The sequence below is a fragment of the Urocampus carinirostris genome, chromosome 15 (assembly GCF_059441175.1).
Source record: "Urocampus carinirostris isolate Australia breed hairy pipefish chromosome 15, RoL_Ucar_1.0, whole genome shotgun sequence".
In the NCBI taxonomy this organism is placed as follows: domain Eukaryota; kingdom Metazoa; phylum Chordata; class Actinopteri; order Syngnathiformes; family Syngnathidae; genus Urocampus; species Urocampus carinirostris.
The window spans coordinates 8367088-8386153 of record NC_142363.1 but is presented as its reverse complement, the minus strand read 5'-3'; the positions used below and the strand labels follow the sequence as shown (position 1 = coordinate 8386153).

Sequence of the window (19066 nt, the reverse complement as noted above, 5' to 3'; positions counted from 1 at the left end):
AAATGAAACAAGGTCAATATGTGACGTAACTATGACCCATTTACAAACGCATACATCTTTACTGACACACACAAACGCACCCCTAATCCATTCACCAATAACACTGGGTTTATATATAAATAATCCAAGATCAATATGGTTGCGACATCTAAAGAGGACCTGATGTTAGCAAAGCCGCTTGGGTTCTCATTTTCACTATACTTCATAAAACATGCGAGAGGACTGTTTAGGAATAATGAACCTGTCTATTTGTTGAAGAATATAAAAAGCAAACTCAAAGTTGTCGATTACAGATCAACGGATGGTTTAATCGTGGCTTATGCAGTCCTTTGAGACTTTTCTTTGATTAAGGACTTGTAAAACCGTCTAATATTTCAGCTTTAAAATATCTGATTTTAATAGAAATGCTTGGTAATAATCCATCTATCTATCTACCTTGGTCATATCCCTCAAGAGGGGTGACCGACAGCAAGACAACACATACAATAACAAATAAAATAAAAGGGAAAAAAATAGCACAAAAAAAACGCACACAAAAATGTTTGGACCATGGCCAACCCAATTGCCCAAACACCCAAACAAGTTAGGCACCTCGGCACCCAAGTTGGTCATGCTTTCGTCCCTCCAGATGAAACGGGACACCAGAAAGCGGCCATGTCACTCGGGTCAGGGTGACACAACACACACTTTTGTTCAACAGCAGGGCCCGACAGCTTTCACTGGTTTACCCCTGCCACATCATACGGGTGCCCAGCCCATCCTTAAGAACGCGTCCACAATCCCACTATCCTTTCACAACACCTCTCCGCTCCTTTCTATCACCAACAAGAGCTCTAGTTTCCGTTATATTTAGACCTCTTTCCTCCAGAGCACTCATAACACCATCCATCCACGTCCATCGCGGCCTTCCTCTTGGTCTCCTTCCATTGACTTCTGCTCTGTAGATCCTCTTCAACATTCGCTCCTCATCCATCCTCTCCATGTGTCCAAACCAACCGAGTACTCTCTTATCAACACGCTTGCTCAGTTCCACGACTACTCCAGTTCTGTCTCTCACAATTTCATTTCTCAGTCTATCCAATATTGTCACTCCTAACATAGTCCTCAAACACTTCATCTCAAAAACATTCAACTTCCTTCTTAAATCTGCATTCAGGCTCCAAGTCTCTGCACCATACAACACAGTCGGCACAATCACACTCTCATACAGTCCCCTCTTAACATCCATACTCATACTCTTGTTGTTCATCACTCTCCTCAAAGCACCCAAAACCTTGGTTTTAATTTACACAGACTTATTTTAAAAAAAGGAAAGACTGTTTTAAGTTGTTATTTTGTGACCTCAAAATAACAAAGCACAAATGTTTTGCGTTGTACAATGCTATAACCTAAAAGTTAGTACTTTGTGGTCCACGTGGCAAACTACAACTAATTGTGTAATAAGATAAACTGTAGGGCTGCACCATTTTTTAAAAAAAAAAACAATTGTGATTTTTTTCGGACCATTATTACAATTTTGATGTGATTTTTGATTTCGAAAGAAAGGTTCATTTTCTGTGCTAGTTTTGTTATTTGACCTACCACTACATGCATTCCTCCATGAGTGGAGTCAGTAACTAGTGGGGAAAAAAATTAAAATACTTGGGGCATCATGTCATAAACATGTTTTCATGAAGAATGCCTGGAATGTGACAATTTGACAAGTGCTTTTTTTAAGTTTTTGAAGAATACCAACCAATAGAGTTATTTTTGTATCCCTCTTATACATTCAAGGGTTGATACTAGTGACAGGGCCATGAGACTTTTGAAAAGCAAAGAAGTGTCTGTGTATATATAACCAGTCACGCCTGGACATACCCTTAGAAAATGTATAAAATACTAATGTTGTAAGTTTTTCAGATGGTGATCCACTTGGACCTGGGACCAGGTAAAGCCTAATGGTATTTTCCCAGCTGTTTTCCAGCTAAGATGCCAATGCCACACTCATATTGCATGTGATTGCTAAAAACAAAACAAAAAACCCCACAAATAAGCCGTGAATAAAAACCTACTATTTCTTAGTGAGATTATTAAATGTTAGTAGCACTTGCATTGATTATTTCCGTTGGGGACAACATTTCAGAGTGTTTCTTTTCAAAAGAGACCAAAACCGTCCAGATTCTCCAAACAGCATTCGATTTACTTTGGGTACGTCTTGGTTTGAGATTCAAGAGGAATTTTACAGGACTGCTTAGGGGTGAAACTTAAGTAAACAGCGTCCCCTTCGCACTACGTCACGTCGCAATGTTGATTAGATTTCGGTTAATCGTGCAGCCCTAATAAACTGCTACCTATGAGGTGCGTTTTGAGTGAACTTAATATGTTTTCCCCTTCTGAGGTCTGGTGGTATTGGGTCCGTAAAATCGAGGTTAGACTATATTCAAGTTGGCTACACAGGCTAACATGAACCCAAATGTACTTCACAAAAAGTCCAACAATGGAACTTGATATTATTTTATTTAACCACAACTGGTCACAGACAGGCCAGTCCTCCACCCAATGTACTGTTTCACAAATTTGATCATTTATCCCTCAGCCACATATTGCCCTAAAACTTGGCAGATTTGTTAAGATAACAAAAATAAAAATGAAATTAGGAAAAGATAAACAGTCTTAAATACGTAATACAATGCATTTCAATACTTTGGCACTTCACCCAAAAAGGGTCATTACAGGCAAAAGTATAAGACTGGGATCTACCCGGGGTAACTCATCTCATCTCATCAGCCGTACCGCTTATCCTCAGTAAGGTCGCGGGGGGCTGGAGCCCATCCCAGCAATCATCGGGCAGTGGGCAGGGGACACCCTGAACTGGTTGCCAGCCAATCGCAGGGCACACAGGGACAGACAACTCATTCGCTCATTCACACCTAGGGACAATTTGGACCGGCCAATTCACCTGAAATGCATGTCTTTGGAATGTGGAATGCGGGGTAACTCTAACAATCTAAAAATAATGATAATAATAATAACGGAAACAAAATGGAAAATGTCAATAGCCACAATCAGGGTCGGTGTGTTCGGCTCAACGAAATAATTAAATAATTAATTTACCTTATTGGAATGAAAATTTAATTAAATAATCATTTCTGTCCTTTTGGAGTAGTGGTTTCTACTAGAAATTTTCCGAACCCTCAGGATTTCAAATTAGTATCAATAGATACTGTATATTCCAGACTCTCCAGAGTAGAAGTCGCACCAGCCAAAAATGCATAATTGAGAAGGAAAAAAACATACATAAGTCGCACTCAGTTTACGTATATACTGTAAACGTCACATTCCGGGGGGAATTGTACTTAATAAAATCCAACATCAAAAACATGCATGTCAAAGGCAATTGAAAATACAAATAAAATACAGAACATGGTATACTAATGTTACACTAACGAGCATATCTTAGACACGCTTGTCAGTGAAGCCGAAACATATAGTTATTCAAATAACTCTAACATGAATACTATGCTTACCAAACTATCATAGTTACTCTAGATCTCTAAATCCAATGAAATCTTCATCCTCTGTGCCACTTTTACTGGTTAACAACCACCTGTACGCCCTAAATACTTCTTCCTTTCGCTTTTACGTCGCGGTCAAGGTTGAACTTCTCAACACAGGCCTAGAACGCCCTCTTGCTATTTACAGTAGTGGCGAAAATAACATATGAAGTGATATACAGTACTAATCATAAAAAAATTAAAGCCCAATGATATAATAATGTGTCAATAATTTTACATACAAGTTTAACGGGAGTATAAGTCGCACGCAGGGCCAAATTATGACCCCAAAAAAAGAAAAAGAAAATTATAGTTCAGAAAATTCAGTAATTGTAGATCTGTATATTCCTCCATAACGGTAATAATTGTGTTGAATCAAATTGAAAAATTTCAGACACTGAAAGTGAATAATTTAATACACAAATTCGTAGATATAGAGGGATAAATAAGATGAAGTTATGATATTAATGTTAATGCTTGGCTAAAAAAAACACTTTGGTGATATCAGTCAAACTGCCCACTCTGGAGATAGAAGGTAAAGGCCAAACACAGTAAGTTTACTTTTTTGCAAACTATTTGACATTTTGCACATGACACTTTACAGGCAAAATCAGTACCGAAATTGAAATAGTGCTATGCAATAGTTTTTGAGATTTTCCTTGTCCTCATGTAGGTTTTAGATCAGGGGATGTTGTAATTGGGGTCTGTGCAGCCCTTGAAGACTTGTTTTTGATTGAGGCAGTGGTTCTCAAATAGTACAGACCTCGAGACTACGTCAAGGGGGACGGGGGCGTGTTTGACCTCAGTTTTTTTTAACCTTTCAAAGAATAAAGTGCAACTGCACCTCCACTACACTAGGGAGCAGTGGCGTCATTGGCAGTGTTTTGATTACATTAAATCTCTACGCAATGCAAACAGCATAGAAATTGAGCATAGAGTGGGAAATGTTGATACAAAGTGGAGCAGACCCTCAAATGACCCCCATAAAAAATATTTAATTCAGATAGACAAGCGAAGAGAGACAGGGTAAACAGAAACAAAAGTGTCCCATCGAAAGCTAAGACAAGGAAGTTTGACGAAGCGTACGTAGCGCTTAACTGCGACCACGAAGGGTGAAGAGGAAAAAAACGGATTGCTTGCATGTTGAAACGTTTGGCAGCTCTTGAATAAATGTTAGAGATCAGTTTGAATGCATCTCTCAAATATTTGAGAAGCCCTGGATTAAGGGCAGTGAAAATAAATATGACTTGACTTGAATTTGAATTAAAACATTTGTATTGAATCCAAGCCAAAGAATCAAATAAATATTTGGAAAAACATTGTTTATTTTCTTTCTACAACTTAAAAGAAGTCCTGAATTAAATTGAAATTATTTCTACCAGTGTGTTCAAATTTCTTAACTGTGATGCAATATACAGCTTCATTTACTGTAGCCTCAAGGGGCAGTTCCTTTTTCCACACAAGTCTAGCTACATTTAAATTCTATTCCCTTAAAACAAAACACGGCCTTCACAAACTGCATTTTAGATGATCTTTTAGATATCAAAAGTGTGTTGATGATATGAAACTTTAACGTACAGTTAACATGCAAAAAGTTGGAAAATACTCCTTCACAACACTGTGCAAACTAGGTCAGAGGATATAGAGTTCAAAACATCCCATAGACTCAGGCCTTTGTTGCAGTTTCCAGAGTAACCAAGGAGGGTGAAGGTGCGGTCATGACGCAACTCTGAAATTGATTCGAGCTTGGTGAAAACCAAACTAGAGCAAGCAGCTCAAAACCGGTAACACATATCACACTGTATCAAAACAATTCTAACAATAAAATGAAATACATAAATGAATTCAAGTCAGAAGACCAGGACAAAGAATTTGAATGAGTGTGAAGTGTGGTAATCATATGATCATTCGGAACAACTGGGGAAAACTAGTCCCTTGGGCTGCCTGGAGATATCTTGTTACAGTGCTTTACACAAAAGAACAAGGAAAGGTGAGGGACCCCCATTGACACGGATCTTCACATTGCAGTGGGCGTTGCCTTCTTCCTAACAGACCGCGACACAAGCCAGCTAACACAAACAGCCGATGCCTCAGAGTTTTTGCAATGCAGATTTTTTTCATCTTATTTCATTTCTCCATTTCTCTCTAATTCTTCTATATTCCCCTTTTTTCTTTCTTTTCCCTCTTTCTTTGCAAAGGCTGCACAAAGAAATAAGAATATGTTGCAGGTTTGTCACTTCAAGTCTCCGTACTCTGTATTCTATCTTGTGTCTTGTAGCACTTCCTTTAGCTGCACGACACAATACAGCGTCATCTAGTGGTTAAATATCCCAGTGTCCCTTTAACAAACCAAAATGTAGTATTTTAAATCCGCCATTATTATTTTTTGTGAATCAACATGTTTTACTCACAAAGATCCATTAATACATACAAAATAATGAGTAATATATTCCACAATTTTTTTGTGTAATGTATTATTAAGATGTTTGTATATTGCCTACAGTTTTTCCTTTGTTTGTGAAGTTTGATAATAATAACGTAATAATCTTCACAGGATGTTTGTGCAGTATCTCTCACATGAAGGCTGAGGAAACATCCCAGAAGCCAATGGAAATTGTTTCTCAAGATATATCATTGGAATCATTTTTGTGAAACCGCAATAAGACATTGGCTTCAGAGTTCCTTGTAGGGTTCATGACTATGGCATTTATTGCCTTTTTTTGAATATGCATACCTTGTAGTACGTCCTGATGTGTCTCGTGAGAAGGGTCAAGTTGTGAAGGCGAAGCGCTACGTCGTTGTTCACATTCTTGTTCAGCCTCTGATTGTGCGGACTGGGATCACTATGGAGACCAAAACACACACCAAGAAGGTTTAGATTTATGTCCTTTACGCCTATTAAAGACAAGGATCAATATAACTAAGTGGCTTTGTTCAGAATGGGAATTTGTGATAATACTTGTCACACTGTGCCAGTCTCATTTACATATGAATCGAGTGTGTGCAAGTGTATGTGTGATCATGAAAGGTTGACAACAATTGTCTGACTTGGCCTTGTGGGCTTTGCTAACTTACTGAGCATAACAATTTAGACACTGTGACTTCTTGAGTTGTTGATTTTTTTGCAAAAATATTTTCAAAAAACGTACACACACACACCTCACACCAAGGGAAAAATTGGACCGGCCAATTAACCTGACATGCATGTTTTTGGAACGTGGGAGGAAACCGGCGTTCCCAAAGGAAACCCATGCAAGCACGGGGAGAACATGCAAACTCTGCGCATGAAGGCTGGTAGCTGGATTTGATCCCATTAACTCAGAACTGTGCCGCGGACGCGCTAACCACTCAGCCGCTTTGCCGCACTCACTTTAAGGTATGTCACATTTAAGTGTTCTGCTGGTTCGAGAGCGTTCTCCATCCGGGCACCGGTGCTGTGGAATGCTCTTCCCCCTGAGATCCGATCTGCAACCTCAGTGGAAATGTTTAAATCTAAACTTAAAACTCACTTCTACTCCATAGCATATGAATAACCTACTCTTCTCGTCGGCTGAAAAATAGACTGTGTAATATAGAGACTCTTCGTGATTTAGGGCTATACAAATAAAGATGACTTGACTTGACTTGACTTGACTTAAACACAGAAGAACATAATAATGTACAAAATTTTCAATAATGTCAAATGGTGCTGGGGTGAAATAAGTTTGCTATGGAAAATTCCTTGTTAAATACTAGGGCTGCAGCTAATTACTAGTCAACTAGTGACCGAATAATTGGTCAAATGATCTGAATTTTTTTCTCCTTAAATTTAGCATGAAGTTGATTTAATTATGTGGCAAATGATAATAAACACGGTAGAAATTGATACAATGAAAAATCAATATTTTATTGAACATACTACAGATTCGTACAAAATTACATAAAAATGCCTAAAACTAAAAGAGATAAACACATGAATGAAACGCTGACCATTTTAAGAGACAGGCAAATAAATAATAAATGAAAAACAAACACAAAATTTGTAAAGGGGCTAGCTGGAGCCCACGGGCACCACGTTGGAGACCCTTGGATATTGTGTATTGTTTAGGTAAAACTCCAAAAAGATAATTAATTTAAAAATACATGAACCATCATGTGAACATGCATTTTTTAATATTCATAGGTCCAGAAATTTGTATTTATTTTACATAACATGAGACGCATTAAGAGGGAGCTGACATGATTGTCCGCTATCTAGCTGTTAAGGGTACCTTGAAAAAAGCCAGGCAGGAATATAATAAGTGTTTGGTCACTTCGAGTCTCCTTAGTTTGTATTCTTTCTTGTTCTTTGTAGCACTCGTTCTCGGTCTCACAACACAATACAGCATAATCCGGTTATCAAATATTACACAGTGCCCCTTTAAGACTAAAATTAAAAAAGTAAAATGTACTACATTGTAAACACTCCACTTTGAAAATTAATAGTTTCAGCATCTACTGAGTGGCACCAATTCTGGCATCAGTGATAAGTTCAAAGTTAAGTAGACGCTCAAAAAAAGCAGAAAAGTCATCAATGGAGTTTGAACTTGCAAGGAGAACAAGGGAGAGAAGCCAAACATTAGATAACAGAATCCAACCTGTTCAAAAGTCCATCCATCCATTATCTGCACCGCTTATCCTCAGTAGGGTCGCAGGGGTGCTGGAGCCCATCCCAGCTATCTTCGGGCAGTGGGCAGGGGACACCCTGAACTGGTTGCCAGCCAATCGCAGGGCACAAGGGACAGACAACTCATTCGCTCATTCACTCCCAGTGACCATTTGGACCGGCCAATTAACCTGACAAGCATGTTTTTGGAATGTGGGAGGAAACCAGAGTGCCCGGAGGAAACCCACGCAAGCACAGGGAGAACATGCAAACTCTACATAGGGGGTTTGATCTCACGACCTCAGAACTGTGCCGCACACGCGCTAACCACTGCGCCGCCGTGCTGACCTGTTCTAAAGTCACCCCCACAAAACCCCTTTTATTAAATCTCCTACAGTAGATTACAAGTATAAAGTATAATAAAGTATCTATCTATCTATCTATCTACAAAAACAGATCCGCCAAAACTTGTTTGGAAATCAAAGCAACATGATAGGCTGATCCTGAAACTGATGTCAACAGTTCATATTAGTCAAAACAACAAACAACTGTGCTCAATAATTGTCAAAATAAGGAAATGGCATCCTGTGCAATCTCTTTTACAGGTGTCCAATACTAAAAACTGAATTAATTTATCCATCAGTGATTCTAACTTCTAATGTTCGAGGACCGCGCCAGAGCAAAAAGGAGCACTGAAACCAGGCCAGCAATTGCTGGAGAAACTAAACATATGGCACCACCCCTGCACGTATTTCACGATTTAAGCCACAAAAGGGTGAAACACAAGCAACTCGACAAGGGGGTCTACAAAAAGGTGTAAAACAATTTAACATATACAAAAATACAAATATATGTCAGTTACTAAAATGACATAGTTACTGAGTGACATTCTTGTAACTCCTCTAACAGATCCTTGATCCGAAGGTCCTCCACTTTAACCCACTTTCTCATCCATATCCTTTGAGACCTAAATCCTGCCTGGGGGGCAGGGGCCAGTCAGCCCTGGGGGCATTCACTGAGCGGAGAACAATAGCATTATTCTAACAATTCTGAAAACAATGAAGACAGACATGAACATGTGGTGTGATTAAGCCTCAGTAATAGATGGACAGTGCGTCCACCCTGTAAGGTAACGATTTAACGATTCAAAAGTTCTTGTAGCATGGCTACATACAGTACAGGGACCCCTCGCTACTTTGCGCATCGGTTATCGCTGGTTCACTTCTACGCGGATTTTGAAGTGAATTGATTTTGTCTTTATTGTCATTGGTATTGTGCATTGTGTTCTATTAAAGAGCACAGCGCGGGGACAGATGAGGGAGGGCGCTCTGTGTTGGGTGTGGGTGACTGTCTGTATACGCTACTGTGATAGGTTGGAGTATGCTGCCAGTCAAACAGCCAGGGGGAGCATGTGCAATCAAAACAAACTGTGAAGCACCACAAATGCTAGCTTTTAGTGGCTCGTTACATTAAAAATAAATCAATCCATTACATTGTACTCTGAAGAAACTAAGAAAAACGCAATGAAATTGTGATCACTAGCCGGTGCTTCGTGGATTATTATCGGTTTCCAGAAGCGACTAGGGCGGCGTCTGGAAGAAAGCAAAAACGGTGCTGCTGGTTCAGCCTTCTGCTAATGGCTAGGCTAACAAGTCTTTGAAGCTACCACTGCAGAACCTGTATCTTTCTAACGCCAAGTCCATTAGCCATGAAACGGATGACCTGAATCATCAACTGGTGGGAAACGGTTTCATTTTAATCATCTTGGAGATCTGTTTTCATTAGATGACACCCGATGCTAGCGCACAGTTGCCGGCCACCCTCCTTGCTCTCCTGCTGGCTCACGCTAAAAGAACCCCACCATTTTCGTTTAACTTTTTAATAATGACAAAACCATTAACATTCCAATTATGTGTTATTATCAGTAGATCTATAATTAGCATGATGTCACAGTCGTATACTTTTAGTGGTTAATGACGTTATCTTAAGGTAAGTTGAACCCTTTGGAGGCTTTTATATGAAGGTGCAACGCTGCTTCGTGGATTTTCACTTTTCGCGGGTGGTTCTGGTCCAATGTCAACATATAACAACGTTAGCAAGGATTCTTAAGGGCCCGATTTGTCTACAGGAAGCAACATTATTGGTAGCCAAAATATGAAAAGCACTATCAGTTTATCAGACTAAAGACAGATAAGTCTTTTCCTGAAAGCAAAAGACCAAAAAAGCCAAGCTGCTGTAATGTCAAATTGTTTTTTTTTTAACTTTTTTATTGCAAGATTAACTTCCTTTATTGATATAAAACTGAAACAATGCTTTTCGGTTGCGCCTGACAAATACCATTACAATAATGAATAAAGTAAGCCTTGGTTTCTTTAATGAAAATGTCATGTTCACAGTAAGGAGTTTATTAATGAGACATTTAATTTAAGGTTTCTAAACTACAGTTTTAGGACTGCATTACATACACAAACTCAAACTTTCCACTATAACTTTTTTGTTGTGGATAATTTACTTTTTAAGTATGCTAGTTTTCCCCTCTCATAGTTCTGTGTGAATTAGTTTCTACTAACAAAGTAATTTCTGCCAGTTCTAAGTGCACTGAAACTTTAAAATTTAGTGAAAATGCTTTTAAATACATGCATACGTGACAGGCACCTTCAAATATCATGATTATTATCATCATTGTTTTTGTAATGTTATTATTATTATTATTATCATTAATTTTAGCATTATCAATTGTGACGTGTGATACCATCAGGAAGGTGCTAAGCATATCAATCGAGACTTCTTGGCAAATTAAGAGCGGTGTGTTCTTAAGAGCAGACAGTGGAAATAGTGTGCCTTCTCTCAATTTGATATTTATTGTTATGTTTGCTCTATTTAGACAGCATAGTTGGTTTGATATGTCTATGTTTTTCCCTTTTAGCTTAACATGATTAGAAAAGGATCAGAAAGTAGCACATGAGCAGACACAAATATGGTAAAAAAAGAACTGTTAAAAATATACGTTTTTGAAATTTATTTGCACAGATAATTTAGAAAAATGCCAAGCACCTCTAATTTTTATGTTCTTTGCAGCAGAGTTTTATACTGTATTGTTGGCTGACGTCGTGTTTTATGGAGCTATTTACTGTCAAAAGTCCTGCATCCTGCCATGGATGAAGAAAAGTGCTCAAAATAAAACAAACGTTTAGTTTATCGATCTAATGTGAAAATAAGCATTCCAATACGTAAATCTTGCATCATTAATTGATGAAAGGTTGAATTAATTAATTAAATTACTTGAATATGTGTAAAGTAAATTAACTAAATTCCATCCATCCATTTTCTGCTTATCCTCACTAGGGTTGCAAGGGGTGCTGGAGCCCATCCCAGCAATCTTTGGGCAGTGGGCAGGGAACACCCCGAACTAGTTGCCAGCCAGTCGCAGGGCACACAGAGACAGACAACTCGCTCACCCATTCACACCTAAGGACAATTTGGACCGGTCAATTAACCTGACGTGCATGTTTTTGGACTGGGAGGAAACCGGAGTGCTCGGAAGAAACCCAAGCAGGCATGGAGAGAACATGCAAACTACGCGGTAGCTGGAGTTGAACCCTGGACCTCCGCACCATGGGGCTGGGCACTAACCACAGAGCCGCCATGCCATTATCGACTAGATTATTAGTTCTTGCTTATTTCTATATTTAATTATTTTTCTATTGAAATAGTCATTTCCAAATAGATTTTAGTTTATTTAGTTTTTAATATCGGACATCTGCAAGGAGACTCCATAGAATGCCAGTTCGTTATTTTGACTATTATTGTGCGCTTTTGTTTAGACTATTATAAGCTGTTTACATCATTGTTAATATCAAACAATCATGTTTATGTTCTTTGAATTCCATACCCTTTAGGGTGAATCTGTTTTTGTAACCAAGAAGATTTAATAAAAAGAAAAGGCTCTGGGGAGGGCTTTTAGAACAGGTTTGAGTCTCTTCTCGGTTCCTGGTTTGGGTTCCTGCTCTCCTTGCAAGTGTTAATTCTATGTTTTGTATTTTTCTTCGAATGAAGATAAGTATAATAATATATAATAGATAGAATAATTTTACATATAATACCCTGTTATAATAATCGGTTACATGATTCGATTATTGTGATGAGTGTTTGGACTGTCAAGGGGACGGGACTAAGATAAGCTCCTGCTCTTTCCAGTCAGCCCTTCCTTCTGTTTTTCTCAATTGTTTATGGAAAATGTCGATTTTTAGTTCATGGCAACTTTTTATTTGACAAACAGAGGGTAATGTCAATCAATCAAGCTCAACATTTATTGATGTATTATCTCCTCATTTTGAGTGTGCACTAAACTTTAAATGTAACACATATTTAAGAAATTGTTTCACAGCCCAGTGTTGCCGCGTTTCATGAATTAACTCTTATCTGTCAAACCTGCCCATCAAATTAGGATCTGCAGGTCCTGACACGTGACTGGTTACCATCCCCACAAAGATTCATTCCAGAATAATGAATGAGATGCACAGTGAAGGTACGTGTACTTTTCGGGAAGTGCAATGATCCGGTGTATGGCTAGAGGGACGCAATGTTTGTTTGTTATGTTGGCACTTTTGGTCCTTTAAGCCTGTAAGTATCCACACGTTTCAATAGAAACGAGCACAAGGATTTAAAATACTGTCAATATGAAGGTCAAAACGCTTGACTAAGAGCAGTAGTGGTGTTCAGACATGAGCTTAGGCTGCAAAGCTGCTGGTTGCGTTCCCAGATTGCAGACGGGTCGGATCCAGAATCGTGGACAGCCGCCAGTTAAGTGGCCTCAGGCTATCAAACCAGGAGTCATGGGCAACTGCAACTCCATCAGATTGGAGCCTTGATATGTCTGCCAACCAATGACATATTGAAATCAAACAATGTTAAGACGTTGCCACTCAAGGCATGTGCTAAATCTGACCCGTTGAAATGTCAAATCAAAAACTTGAAGAAGAACACCAACGTGATGCCCACGGGTACCAGATAACACCCTAAAAACAACTTGATAGCCGACGGATACCCAGATAATAGGTGACCAAACCCCCCCAAATCCAACGTTTAGTGCTTAGTGCCAATCATAGGGTTTGTACACCTTTTTCATGGGGAAATTTAAGCACTTTTCAAGTATTTTCAAAGCTCATTGTTATTTTTTTCCAGTACCTTCAAAGGACGAAATAGCGCCCTGATGAAAAATACGTTTTGTTTTCTTTGTTGGCTTTGGTGACTAAAATAAAGCTGCTAGCACAAACTTTGTGCAATTTTGCACTGTTCCTATGTGTTATCTAGGATCTTTTTGTGTCATTGTGCTGCTATAACCAGACATGAATTCTGACATTCTGCTTTAACAATTCACGTGCAGCTTCAATAAGCAACACTTATTTACAAACAAGGAAAAAGGGTAATAAAGGAGTTCAATATGGAAGCCCCCCGCAACCCTACTGAGGATAAGCAGTGCAAATAATGGATGGATGGATGAATATGGAAGCCCAAAAAAGAATGTAATGTACAAAAAGCAGAAATATGAGCCAAGTTTGGACTACCGTATTTTCCGCACTATAAGGCGCACCTAAAAGTCTTAATTTTTTTCAAAAGCTGACCATGCGCCTTATAATACAGTGCGCCTTATATATGGCTCAATATTAAATCGCAAGGTCTCGCAACTTACGCAACAGCCGCCAACTCAATTTTCCCCCGAACGTGGAGTAGTTCGCGGTGTATGCTGGGATTTGTATACCGGCGTTTCATTGGCTAACCAATTTGTCAATCAACATTTGAATCGATCGCTATTGGCTAAAGTTATTCGGAGCCTCGGATAGGCTAGAGGGCCGAAACAAACCCTGCAATTGGCCGAAAAAGATGTGTCAATCATCCGTTAAATCGATCGCTATTGGCTGAAGTTATTCGGAGCCTCGGATTGGCTAGAGGGCCAAAACAAACCCTGCAATTGGCCGAAAAAGATGTGTCAATCATCCGTTAAATCGATCGCTATTGGCTGAAGTTATTCGGAGCCTCGGACTGGCTAGAGGGCCAAAACAAACACTGCAATTGGCCGAAAAAGATGTGTCAATCATCCGTTAAATCGATCGCTATTGGCTGAAGTTATTCGGAGCCTCGGATAGGCTAGAGGGCCGAAACAAACCCTGCAATTGGCCGAAAAAGATGACTGATTAGCAAGCTTGCTAAACTACGCCATAAAGAAACATGTTTCATTAGTCTGTATTTGTAAATATTTTACTCTCCTGGATTTACTACACTCACGGTTGTAAGAAGACCATGATTGCGTATCATTATTGAACGTGAAAACTTAGGTGAGCTATGCGGCTTTATATTTTCCCGATATCTTGTTTTAGAACGATCTTGATGTTGCTGTGATGAGTTGAGTGAATTAAACTCAATTCCAAGTGTTTATTGTAATATGCACAGTAAAGTTGCGAGTGAAAAAGAAAATAGAAACTAAGGAATGGTTGGCATTTCTTGAATCCCAAGACTTTAACCTTCCGAATGATATTTGAAATGATGCATTTGAGGGACATCGTACGGACACCGCATCCGCACGTGTCTACGACACGTATTTGCTTCTTTGCAAGCTTTGGGAATGTTAAGGGGGTAATCAGTTGGACTGAATCATCTGACTGTTTTGTCGACGTTCCCGTTGTAGCGCCTTATAATCCGGTGCGCCTTATCTATGGAAGATATAGGACCAAAAACTATTTTTTGGGGGTGCGCCCTATAACCCGGTGCGCCCTATAGTGCAGAAAATACGGTAATTTTAATGATATTGATTGCTCCGAAAAAGAGTGTCTTTCAATTTTAGAAACTGCTTATCTAATGCCGTTTGTTTTTTAGAAGATCAGTGTCTAAAATTTTAAACACAGTTGATCTGTGTCTTTATTGGTTGAAATCGAATTTTAAATATTTTTTACATTTTATCAGTTATTGATAGCACTGTAGAGTCAATATTTTTAATATGTATTTTATTGTTTTGCACGACTTTAACTCTGTTCAGTGTGTAAAAAGCTAAAATTGTATTGTGTTTTACAAATGATTTTTGTAGCTGTGTTTTTTTTTTTCAATTTCCATTTTATGTTTTTCAGGGTTCCCCTACAAAACATATGAAATTGGGAATTTTTAAATAATTTGGTGCATAATGTTTAATTAAAATAGCTAATACATCATTTAAAAAACAAAAATCTGAGTAGTCGTTCGGAGGCTTAGTGAACGAGCCAAAAGAGCTGGTTTTCTAAAAGAGCTTCACATGACAACACCATAAATAACAAGCCACCAGAGCAGGCGTGTCTACGTCATTTTCGCACACTTTTACAAAAAATGTCTTCGCTTATTGCATGGTCTATAAAGTCAGAGTCCCAAGAAACATGGCAATGGCAACAAGTATTTTCAAGCACCTAACCAAAAATTCAGGCATTTTCCTTCCCTTGAAAACACAACAGTAAAAAAAAATTCAAGCATTTTTCAGGATTTGCCATCAACGCTGTAAAATAGTCAGTAGTTGCAGCCTTTGCAGTGACACAGGATGTGGTTACAGAAACACACCTACAACAAACTATTCACAGAGTACATCCTGTCCACACCGACCAAAGTGCACTTGGCAACCGAATCATGTCAATAAGCGCTACCTACATTTGTGTCATGATCTTGTGCAGGAAGACGCCATCCACGAGCTCCACAAACATGTTGACACGCTCCTCTGAGCCCCCATTTTCACATGACCCCAATGGACCCAATGTCCGCACCTATGGACAAACAAAATAAAATAAGACAAAAACATAATGTGATAATTGTACTTTCAAATTTTCATATTTTGTATTAGTTGACCACCAGTAAAACCTAATTCAACCTACTGAACACCTAACAAATATAAAGACGATGCCCTACTTACGAACGAGTTAGGTTCCGGACGATCGTTCGTAAGTTGAAATTGTTTGTAAGTTGCTTCAGTGCTATATTTTGTATGTTTAAGGTTTATAGAAGTATGTTTTAAGGCTTGTATAAGTAACCTGTATTGTTTTGTAAGTAAAAAAAAACATTTAATGAAATAATATGCTCTATAAAGATAAATAAAGTTAAGTTTAAATTACTTTTGGAATATGATCTTTAAGGGTTAGGCAACTTCCCGTGGTAGAAAGTGGGCGAAAAAAAGCGATCCAACCATATTCTCAACCGCATCAATCTTTCTTATTCTACTTTCATTTCAAAAGAAATGGCTCGCTTCTTCTTTACACTTTACACCAATCATATTGAATGGATGCACGAGATGTTAAACGATAAAACGGTCAAAATTCTTAGCGCACTAGAGATACAGTAGACATAGCATGTTTACACACGAACTAGGAAGTAGAAGCCGGATTTCTTCTTCGGGGTGGATGCTGAGTGACTTCTAACAGCGTCACGCGGCAGAAAGAAGTACTACAGTACTGTCCTCTACTCTGTAAAAGGTGCACACAATACAAAATCTGACTTGCACCCACCTTAAATACATTGTTAATGTTGGTAGGATCAATTATAATAATGATAACAACAATTAATCAAAAACATGAGCGAGTGAGTTGTCTGTCCCCGTGTGCCCTGCGATTGGCTGGCAACCAGTTCAGGGTGTCTCCTGCCCACTGCCCAGAGATGGCTGGATTTGGCTCCAGCCCCCCGCGACCCTAATGAGGATAAGCGGTGCAGCTGATGAGATGAGATGAGATTTTTTTTTTACAATATAATAAAGTATTAGTCTTAAAAAGGACTGTTTCCTTTGATATTGCAAAAATAATTGTGTTCCTTAACCCTGGAGATCCCAAGTAGTGATCATTTTCCAGAGACGAAAATAATTCTTGGGTTCTCCAGGGTTAAAATTGCGATGTGTGCACCCTAACAACAACAGCTGGGAATTTTGATTTTTAATTTTGCGACTCTAAAAACGCAACTCAAAATATAAATCTTCTTTCGCGCCATTCAAACTCTAGTACTCCTACACCTGCTGTTTTGGGACAACAATGCACATAAATCCTGTGGTGATCCGGTGGTTAAGTAGGAATAAAGGGGCTATACAGTAGAGGTCGGCTGATTATCAAGCGGACCGATTATCGTCACTGATATTTGGGAATTTGACGGATATCGGTATCGGCCTATTTATTCATTCGACCATCCGATTATTTAGGCTTTTTTATATGCACCCGAGCTCCCTCCCTCTCTCTCTCCACATGTCATTCCTACTCATCGTCCTTCCCTCCTCTCCCAGGGAGCTATAAGTTTTTATGTACCTTTACAAGTTGCTGCCGAGTGTAATTTTCTTTCATGTACGGTTAGCTTCTGGTTAAGATGAAAACCAAGTCATGTCTGATATTTTGAAAATTGTAAAATAGTTTTAAAGAGTAATTCAAGTATTGTTTGAATTTACAACAAATATTCTTCTTTCTTTTTGCATTTTTAAAAAAAATTCTTACGCCAATTTTAAAGCTTATGCTGCAAGTCAATATCGCATACCTGTCAACCTCCACGGCTCCATGCCCGTACAAACTGTCGTATTTTCCCGTACAAAATACAAAATAATCGTACACCATTTTTTTTCCGGAATGATGCATAATGGGAAATCCCCAGGCGGCAGACGCAAGCGCACAGCAGCATCAAACCGCTCGCTTCATTTGCAAAAAAAAACCATAGCGAGATACAGGCTTCCGCGGCGAACTCCTTTGACTTGACTGATTTGCCGTTTCGTGATAGTCGGTGTATACCGGATGGTACCCATCATTGACAAATTTGCATTTTTCCGTACAGATTTCCTAGTACGTCGTACTCGTCTTAAAATGCATAAAAAACGTACTTTGTACGACAAAACCGTACAGGTTGACAGGTATGATATCGGCTTCAAATATCGGTTATCAGCCTCATCCTAATAGCAATAATCAATACCTCCACTGAAAAACCCGTATCAGTTGATTCCTCTTATACATGAACACTAGTGGTCAAATAATACTCACTGTCCCTTTAACGTAAGTGCAGCCCACGCGATTTATGGATTACTTCGGATTCATTTATTTTATGTTTTTCTTAAGTTTAGATCTTATTTTGTGTAATATATATTCGAGAACAGTGTTTTTATTAGATCTTTACTTGCGGAAAACACGATTTGGCTCCACCTCACCTACAAACTAGCTCCGTCTGCCCCCAAATCAATGGAGTCCGAGACCCCTTATATATATTGTTTTTTTTCGCTTAATATTTGATGTTTGTTCCAATAACTATGGCTCAAAGTTCACTATCGGGGGAAAACGTGGCTTTCGCACTCACCCACAATACAAGAGGCGACTCCAAGAAAGCTGCCAGCAGCTCAGAAAGAGTCCCGTCCATGGTGCTTGGGCCCGGGTCCCAGTGGGTCGCTCGGCCGGTTATTTGACGCTATCGGCGGGCTCCACGCAGGACAGAACAAAGCCCCCGCGAGGCATCGACCTCCCCGGATGAGCTTTCTCCCACTCACTATTGTTTCACCCTTCCCCACTTCCCTCCGCGCTTTCAAATAATTAAAAGGAAGAAAAAACGTTTAAAAAAGTCCAACAGTGTCCAAAAGTGCACTTAAAAACCCTCTAGTGTTTCCCTGGTCAAATATAAATGTAATTTCCACGTCTCGGGTAAATGCGTTGTGGGAATCCTAACTTTGCCCGGACAGTTGCTTTCGTTGTCTAGGATACGCGACTCTGCCGTAAAGCAGTAAAAACACTCGTAAAACAATTAAAGGGGAAAACAACGAAAGTGACAGGTTAATAAATATGAACACGAAATTGGAAAAATAAACCGCGTTACATGAAATAAAGTCACATGGTTAAAGAAAAAGGTGGTCTGAAACCAATCGATTTTGACTGCCTTAAACCTTAATCAACCA

The 19066-nt window shown here is 39.0% G+C and overlaps 1 protein-coding gene across 3 annotated transcripts in view; it reads right to left on the bottom strand.

Moving 5' to 3' along the window:
- ccdc88c (coiled-coil and HOOK domain protein 88C) overlaps positions 1–18828 on the bottom strand; it is a 76384-nt gene extending 57556 nt beyond the window's left edge. For all 3 annotated transcript variants that reach the window (XR_015852838.1, XM_088354078.1, XM_088354079.1), the window contains exons 1-3: positions 18478–18828; positions 15823–15935; positions 6268–6376 (exon numbers count right to left, since the gene is read on the bottom strand). Coding sequence is in view for 2 of the 3 variants with exons in the window: in XM_088354078.1 (XP_088210204.1) it covers positions 6268–6376; positions 15823–15935; positions 18478–18537 (282 nt within the window). In the remaining variant the exon portion in view is untranslated. The remainder of the gene's footprint in view (positions 1–6267; positions 6377–15822; positions 15936–18477) is intronic.
- Positions 18829–19066: the final 238 nt, after the last annotated feature.